The sequence below is a fragment of the Nerophis lumbriciformis genome, linkage group LG10 (genome assembly GCF_033978685.3).
Source record: "Nerophis lumbriciformis linkage group LG10, RoL_Nlum_v2.1, whole genome shotgun sequence".
Taxonomy (NCBI): domain Eukaryota; kingdom Metazoa; phylum Chordata; class Actinopteri; order Syngnathiformes; family Syngnathidae; genus Nerophis; species Nerophis lumbriciformis.
The window spans coordinates 39,236,721-39,246,033 of NC_084557.2; the positions used below are offsets into that span (position 1 = coordinate 39,236,721).

At 43.4% G+C, this 9,313-nt stretch overlaps 1 protein-coding gene across 1 annotated transcript; it reads right to left on the minus strand.

The window, feature by feature from the left end:
• Positions 1–5,076: 5,076 nt before the first annotated feature.
• Positions 5,077–7,543, minus strand: LOC133612784 (uncharacterized). The gene is made up of 4 exons (XM_072914022.1): positions 7,357–7,543; positions 6,307–6,763; positions 5,836–6,219; positions 5,077–5,186 (listed from the first exon to the last, which is right to left on the minus strand). The coding sequence occupies exons 2-4, from the start codon at positions 6,419–6,421 to the stop codon at positions 5,077–5,079; spliced, it is 609 nt and encodes a 202-aa protein (XP_072770123.1). The 5' UTR covers positions 6,422–6,763; positions 7,357–7,543.
• Positions 7,544–9,313: the final 1,770 nt, after the last annotated feature.

Below are 9,313 nucleotides of genomic sequence, written 5' to 3' on the forward strand. Positions count from 1 at the left end.
TTTTTGTAAGCCTTTCAAAAGAATTCAAAATATGAAAAATTAATGAAAATTAATTTAAGCCATCAGACACTTGAAAAGTGGCACATCACATCTCTAATGTAATCATTTTAACTTTTCAACAGAAATAGCACTGCAAAAATATTAAGGACATACTTCTGTATTTTGGTAGTTATGCTGTCAACATTTAACAAGATTTCTTCAACTTGGACTTGAAAGCATAAATAGTATAAACACTTTTAACAGTATAACAGTACTAAACAATTCCAATAGATAACATTGGTGTCATTACCTTTTTGTGGCTAAAATCCAAATTTATTCTATCAGATTGATCATACTGCAAAAATGATATGGTAACTTTATGATAAGTTTACTTGAAGTGGCATAAAACACTGAAAGTGATTGTTCCTATAACCCCTTTGTTTCAAATGTTTGTTCCACTTGTGGCAGTCTTTGACAACTTGAAGTGGCATAAAACACTGAAAGTGATTGTTCCTATAACCCCTTTGTTTTAAATGTTTTATGCCACTTCAAGTTGTCAAAGACGTGCTGTGAAATACAGCCGACAGGATTGCGCACCAAACACGAAGCAAGGCCAAAGTGCATGCATGGTGCAGGAGAACAAAGGACTTCTTTCATTTAAGGTTTGTGATAAACCATCAAACTCATTCGTTAAAAGGACTCTATAGTATTATAAAGCGAGTTTTTCTGGACATTATCATGCAAGAAAAGTTTATTTTTGGGACCGCGATCACCGCGTAATGATTTTTAAAGGTTGCATTACAAACATTTAACTGTCCCATGTGATCAGCCAGTGCGATTGGAAGTCCATGCTCAATTATTGCCTCCGTAAATAAAACTTCGGCATTTATCACATCCAAAGAATCTGTTTGGGCGACGAAAAACGTTGAAAGTTTTCCACTTGTATCGCTAGCAACGGCATTAGACTTGTGTTTTTTTGTCCCAACATGGTCTTTTACATCGCTAATTCCCAGAGGTGGGACCAAGTCATTGTTTTGCAAGTCACAAGTAAGTCTCAAGTCTTTGCCCTCAAGTCCGAGTCAAGTCCCGAGTCAAGACAGGCAAGCCCCGAGTCAAGTCCAAAGTCAAGACTGGAAAGTCTCAAGTCAAGTCCTAAGTCCTGCATTTTGAGTTTCGAGTCCTTTCAAGTCCTTTTAACCACAGACTAATATATTAACACAGATTGTGTATGCTTTTCAAACGCTGTATTTATTTATTAAAACAAGTGCATTTTAAATTGCAGGAAAGAAAATTGTGCTGACATTGCACTTTATAATAGCACTACTAACCAGTCATTTTAAACATTAACTCATTCCTTTACAGAACAAACACATTGAAAAATAAAGTGCAAATGTACTGATTTGTACAAAAGTGTTAACATTGAAAAAACATGACATATACGTGAACATAACAAAAAAGTTGTACTTTTTATATGTCAGGGCCCTATGCTGCATTGCATTTGCAAAAGACCAAATTAGCCAAGAGTCTGTCAGTCATTTGTGCACGATGGGGGCGTAGTATGATGCCACCATGGCTGAAAACTCGCCCCACTGGAGCACTGGAGGCAGGCACTGCCAAGACTCTCATGGCCACTCGGAACAGTGAAGGAAGAGTCTTCATGTTCAATGCCCAGAACAAAAGGGGGAGAGAGTTGTTTTGGGTTGGTGCACTACTTGTAAGTGTATCTTGTGTTTTTTATGTTGATTTAATTAAAAAAAGAAAAAAAAAAAATGATTTCTTGTGCGGCCCGATACCAATCGATCCACGGACCAGTTCCGGGCCGCGGCCCGGTGGTTGGGGACCACTGAGGTAAACAACCAACAGTATGTCAGAAAGCTAGCTAAAACGGTACACATATTCATAATATAGTATACATTTTAACTGACCTTTATTTTACTATTTTTGTCTTTTTTTAGGTGGCTAAAATACGCGGTGCTGCTGACCGCCGTCTAACGTTACGTGTGATATATTGACTAACGTAACCCTGCTTAAAAAAAATCACTGAACAAAAAGTATGAATAAGGTAGTGAACTGCAACAGATTCCCGTGTTTGCAATAACGTTATAACGTTAGCAGTGAGTTTACAGCCTCACTGATTTAACTACACAGCAAATAAAAGTCACGTTACTTAGCCAATAAACGTTATCCTACATTCAAAACTTACCGTTCTTTGTGCAACTTCAAATGCCGGACGAAGTTGGAAGTTGTTGCCTCTCCATCAGTAATTTTCGAACCGCATGTGTTGCATACTGCAAACCGTTTTGTGTTGACCACCTCGTAATTTTTATACCCAAACAAAATTATTTTAGGTATCATTTTTTGTTCACTGGCGTGTGGTTTGGACATGTCTTCTTCGTTGGTTGTCCTGCAATTTGATTGGATGAATGCTGTGTGATGAAAACAAAGTAGATCTAATTTGATTGGCTGTTGTACTGACAGCACACCAGCTGACACACGCAACGCTGATAGACAAGTACACAATGAAAAATACGGAGCGCTCCCGAATAACTTTTTCATCTTTGGGTTTTGGGGAAAGTAGCAAGTCATGTCAAGTCATGTCAATTCAAAAGGCTCAAGTCCAAGTGAAGTCACAAGTCATTGATGTTAAAGTCTAAGTCGAGTTGCAAGTCTTTTTACATTTTGTCAAGTCGAGTCTAAAGTCATCAAATTCATGACTCGAGTCTGACTCGAGTCCAAGTCATGTGACTCGAGTCCACACCTCTGCTAATTCCTCCGTGTCCGATCGAAAAATCTTGTCTGCACAAGGTGCAATTCGCGTAGTTTTCACCCTTTTTTTTTTTTAATTAATGAAAAACCGTATTTTTTATCACTGCAACCGTAACCCGGAATAGGTTGATGAAAACCGTACGAATTACGGGAAAACCGGAGTAGTTGGCAGGTATGCCTCACTAATGCCTTGCATCGTCTATATTAGATATATAACAACGGGCGGGTGCGGGCGGATGGCGGGCGGGTGCGGTTCTGATCAAATGTTACATCGGGTGGATGGCGGATGGTTGACGACTTTCTGATGCGGTTGCGGATGAAATAATTGCCTATCCGCGCATCTCTAATATATATATATATATATGAAACACTTGACTTGGTGAATTCTAGCTGTAAATATACTCCTCCCCTCTTAGCCACGCCCCCAACGGCGCCCCGACCACGCCCCCCACCTCCCGAAATCGGAAGTCTCAAGGTTGGCAAGTATGGATAAACCCCAAGATGCAGAGATGGCAGGCTTGATACAGGAAAAAATGGTTTTAATGTCCTAAAATGCAGGTAAAACACAAACCAGGAGACAGGAAACAGCAAACAGGAACGGAATCAGGAACCAGGGAACAGCTCACAGCATACAGGATTCAGCATACAGCTAGTAGTCCACAGCATACAGCATACAGCATACAGCGGCAATACTCCAGCACTGACTGGAGGGCGAGGCAGGTATATAAATAGCAGCCGACTGATTGACACCAGAAACATGAGCGTTTGTAAGGTTTGCAAATACAAAAATGTGTTTTATTCCCAATATGACAGTAATGTTCTTAGAATTCTGAGATAATGCGAAAAAAGCAATAACAATGTATTCAAACATTAATTACTCCTAACCATACATGCAAAATGTCTAATAATGCCTAAAATAATGCATCTTTGTTAATGTTACTACAAAAATGATCTTTTGTAAGGTTTGCAAAGACAAACATTTGTTTTTTTTACTCAATATGACAGTATAACTGTAATAGTAAAAAAGGAATTATAATACATAACTCCAAAACCAAACGTGCAATATGTCTGAAAATGCCTTTTATAGTTAGTTTTACTAGAATCAGGTGTTTTTGTAAGTTTTGCAAATGCAAAAATCTGTTTTTTACTCAATATGACAGTGTAACTGTCACACTCAATGTGACAGTTATTTAAACATAACTCCTAAACCATCCATCCATCCATTTTCTACCGCTTATTCCCTTTGGGGTCGCGGGGGGGCGCTGGAGCCTATCTCAGCTACAATCGGGCGGAAGGCGGGGTACACCCTGGACAAGTCGCCACCTCATCGCAGGGCCAACACAGATAGACAGACAACATTCACACTCACATCCACACACTAGGGCCAATTTAGTGTTGCCAATCAACTTATTCCCAGGTGCATGTCTTTGGAGGTGGGAGGAAGCCGGAGTACCCGGAGGGAACCCACGCAGTCACGGGGAGAACATGCAAACTCCACACAGAAAGATCCCGAGCCCGGGATTGAACCCAAGACTACTCAGGACCTTTGTATTGTGAGGCAGATGCACTAACCCCTCTGCCACCTGCAAAATTGCTAAAAAATAAAATAAAATAAAAAAATGCCTGAAATATTGTATCTTTGTAAGTTTTACTAGAAACATGAGAGTTTGTAAGGTTTGCAAATACAAAAAAATATTTTTTTACTCAATATGACAGTAATGTTCTTAGAATCCTGAGATTCGAAAAAAGCAATAAAAATGTATTCAAACATAACTCTTAAACCAAACATGCAAAATGTCTAATAATGTCTGGAATAATGTATGTATGTGAGTTTTACTAGAAAAATTATATTTTGTAAGGTTTGCAAAGACAAGTTTTTGTTTTACTCAATATGACAGTATACCTGTCATGCTAAATATGAAAGTTATATGAACATAACTCCAAAACCAAACGGGCATTATGTGTAAAAATGCCTGTAATAATGTATCTAGGTGAGTTATACCAGAATAAGGTGTTTTTGTTGGTTTTGCAAATACAAAAATCTGTTTTTTACTCAATATGACAGTATAACTGTCACACTCAATATGACTGTTATTTAAACATAACTCCTAAACCAAACATGCAAAATGTCTAATAATTCCTGGAATAATATCTTAGTGAGTTTTACTAGAACAATGATACTTTGAAAAGATTTGCAGAGACATTTTATAAAAATATGTTTTTGGGGCCATGGCGACGTGGCGTGACGACTGACGACAAATGGATACTGGTCCGCCCCCGCCTTCTATGTTCCCCCCTGAAATGGCCACCATTTCGACCAAAATAACCACTCTATGGGCCAATTTCAATACTCTCCGCGAAGAACATACGCAGAGGTGACTCGGGGGGATCCAGAACATCACTTTGGTGCCCATAATCGCCCTCGTTGGGACGCACGTCACCTTTGTAATGACGTTTGTGGGATGAGCCACATTGCCCCACAGCAGTGAAATTGTGACACTGCTTGCCCATATGATAACACCAGAAGCTTATTAGACCTCAATTTTTTGAATTTTTTGGCACATTTAGGGCCGCCAAAACACTACAATAATTATGATCATGCTCCCTACAACCCTCCTAAGCCCAGGAGGGTACGTGGGAAACAAACAAAAAAAGGGGGCGATAGGGCAGAGGGTTCCTGACATTGTCAGGTATGACAATGCTGGGTGACCCCCAAAAAATATGCATGCAACAACACAAGACAGCCATTTTGGTCTTAAAGCCAAAATTTTGTACAATATTATTAAAACACTCCACCACTTTAAAAATGTCTCCAAAGACGATCAGCCACTCATTACCAAGATGGAACTTACCTTGGCTACAATGATCAGGCTGGCTGTCTCCAAATCCGATAACGGAGACATTGATCATGGGCAATCCCAAAAATTGGGCTACACCACTGTGCTCATATTAAGAGATCAGTATAAAAAAGCCCTGCAGCACGAGATGGGACAAACTGGTCGCCTTTATTGGAGAGGAATGAAAGGCCCCATTTCAAGTTGCATCTACGTGGGCTAAAAAACATTTGGGGCGCAGACTGGAAGCAGGCACCCTCAAACAAGCAGAGGCCCAAATAGTCTCGGTCCTTGTGGACACCCGTGAGAGGGTGCGCCCTGAATAACCCCCGCCGCCGTTGGTGCCGCAGATCATCGCTCGCACAACGGTGGCCACCATGACCGACCCTGTCGGCGGGGACTGGATCCCTGAGGTGGAGCAGGGGGGAGGCCCGTGAGGGCAGGTGACCCCAGTTCCCTTCCCCCGCTTGTTGCCCTCTTCTGCAGCCACGGAACGACCTAGACAGAGCACAGAGGGAGAGACACCACAACGTGCGAGGTGCAGCAGGCCTGAGGACGGCTCCATTCTGGAGGCTCCCTTGGTCCTGTGTCACGGGCGTGCTCCCTCCTGCGACCTGCAGCACGCCACCTCCAGTCTCACCTGTGAGACATAATATTGTGGCCCTGGTACATAGGGTTGATGATGTGCAGGGAACTCCTGTACAGACCGAGGCCGATGAACACTTACCTGAGGAGCGGACGCCTTCCGTGGCCCCTTCCGTCGAGCCTCGGGACTCACAACCGTAGCAGCGGGAACCTTTAGCGCCCTTGCCAGCCCCATCTCTCCCCAACACGTCTCCCATCTGGTCTCATCTATTTCCTGGAATGCAAAAAACTAAAAATATAATTTCTGTCCCACAGTGCACATAAATAGTGCAGGGTATCACTCAAACCAGCCCCGTGACACCCACCACTAAGAAGTCCACCAGACACATTAGCACTACACGCAAGATGGTGGACTGGCATCTGTCGGTGACGAAAAGGGTACCGGTTATCGGCGAATCACACATCAGCCGTATACCATCCTTCCAGCCCCCTGAACTGCAAATGGACAGCCACCAGGGGGCCAACTTCCTCCACGCTGAGGCCATCCTACACAAGACCAGGTTGCTTCCAATGTGGAGAAGGTGTTCCTCTCCTTTGGCCTTAATAACAGAGCAGAAGATCAAAGGTCAAGCAGCTCCAAAAGGCCGTTAGGGTAGCCAAGACCACCTTTCCGCACCCCGAGGTTTCCATTCCTCTGATTAACTTTTCAGATTCTTTGCCCGAGGAACATAAAAACAACCCCGGACAGCTGAATAAGTATATCAGGGACCACCACGGCATCCTCCTGGCTCTCGACACTCTTTCAAATGTTCTTGTAATCAGACAATATTTTCGGTATATTTAGCGCTGACCGAGAGAGACAACATCCACTGGACTGAAGACACAGCCAAGAAAATTTGAACCATTGGCTTCAGCATTTAAACTTGACGTCCCCATAAACCCGACCTCCGGGGGGGCAACAAAAATGTTGTGAACCTGTCCAGACACTTTACCCCTACCCTCTCACAGTTCTCCCTCCTTGTTAAAGGCCTCAATTTCGTCCCTTGCACCAACTTCAGTCGGGACTGGCACCATCAGGTGAAATATGACCTCCAGCAATACCACAGGAGTGTCAAATTAGCTGTGTACTATGAGAAGCAGGAGGCTCTCAAACCGCGACCCTTCACCCCCAAGTTCAACTGGGAGCCCTAACCTGGACTGCTGCCTCCAGACTTCCACGCGATGGTCCAGGCTGATGAGCTCCCCTCACTCGGGTCGGGCTGCTGTCGCGGCAAACCTGACACGAGACAAAGCTCTCCATAGCCTGAGGGAAAATAAACACATTGTCATTAAGCCACCTGACAAAGGAAGCGCAGTGGACACAGTACATCTGGGAAGGTATTCAACAGTTGAGGAGACACCACCTACTACACATAGCTGGACAAACCCATTTACCCACAAACCATCCCCATAGTTGAAAAAGTCATACAAAATTAATTACAAAAAAGATTTATTAATTTCAAACAAAAAAACGTACCTCTTGGGCGAATCAGACCCTCACCCCCGCAGGTTTTACATGCTCCCAAAAATTCACAAGGAGTCACAAAAGTGGAGCAGGTCCCACGAGATCCCTCCGGCCAGGGCCATTGTGTCTGACTGCGGCAGAGAGACCTATTTATGGCGTCACATTAGTGCCAAAAATCCGAGCGCATAAAAACTGTTATCGCGCGCTGATTCTCCACTTCGTGCGCGCGCGCGACACCCCTTTGGGCGCGCGTGGTGCCTTTCTGCGCGCGCGCGACGCCTTTCTACGCGCGCGGCGCCTTTCTGCGCGCTCTCTGTGTACTCTGGCATCTCTCCTCGCGCTGTCATGTTTCTTTTTGGCACTTTGGGGGCGGGTATGCTTAGACGGCCCCTTCTTTCTGATTGGTCAGGCGAAAAATGCTGAAAAATGCTCAGAGCCAATCAGAAGTATAGCAGGGCGGGTCATCGTCAATATGTATCAAGATTTACGGAGGAAGAAGTGGATAAAAAAATGTCGCGCGCTGATGAAGGTTATTTCATACCACATAAACACAATACAGGGTAATACAAAATGTGACCCAAATAAATAATAAGACAACAAACACCATAATCATATCTTTCAGCCAGAACTGGTCCACCAGCAATAATATACATTTTAAAATGTTAAAAATAGCTTTTAATAATGTATTCTGAAACAGTTTAAAATAATCAGAGAACTGACTAACACTGACCCTCCACAACTATGTTGCACAATTAAGTCTTTTTTTTTTAAAGCGAAAGAGGTAATTTCAACAGGTACAGCATCCTATGTCATATCTACATGTAATAAGATTTGTAACAAGGCAAACCGTTTGTAAATTGGTCGAAAATCGAGCAAGTTATGGTAATTTAATTAGTACATGTACCATTGACATCAATGTAATGATTGAGGCTAGATGTCCGAGGTAAGATGGCTACAACGTTGCTACACTGGAGAATGATTGGTCATATGAAAAATGCTCACAGCCAATCAGAAAGGAGGAGCCGTCTAAGCATACCCGCCCCCAAAGTGCCAAAAAGAAACATGACAGCGCGAGGAGAGATGCCAGGAGTACACAGAGAGCGCGCAGAAAGGCGTCGCGCACGCGCAGAAAGGCACCGCGCGCGCGCAAAAAGGCACCGCGCGCGCAAAAAGGCAACACGTGCGTGCAAAAGGGTGTCGTGCGCGCGCACGAAGTGGAGAATCAGCGCGCGATAACAGTTTTGATGCGCTCGGATTTTTGGCACTAATGTGACGCCATACCTATTGGACGACAGAATTTATAGATCAATACTTGACACCACTCTCCGTCAAACATAGCAGTTACCTCAAAGACACGTATGACTTCATAGACAAGATCAAAACCATTCACATTCCCCAACAGTCTATACTTTTCCCAATCTTCATAGATAGTTTAGACACCAACATCGACATCGATGAAGGCATCCAAGCGGTGAAAAACATCTTCCGGAGGCACCGGGACGTTAGCAGGCCTGAAAAAGAGCTCCTGCAACTCCTGGAAATTAATCTTAGGAGAAACAACTTTGAATTCGACGAGCGTTTCTACCTCCAGAAACGCTCGTCTACCTGGGGAAGATTGCACCGGCCTAAACGAACATCTTCATGG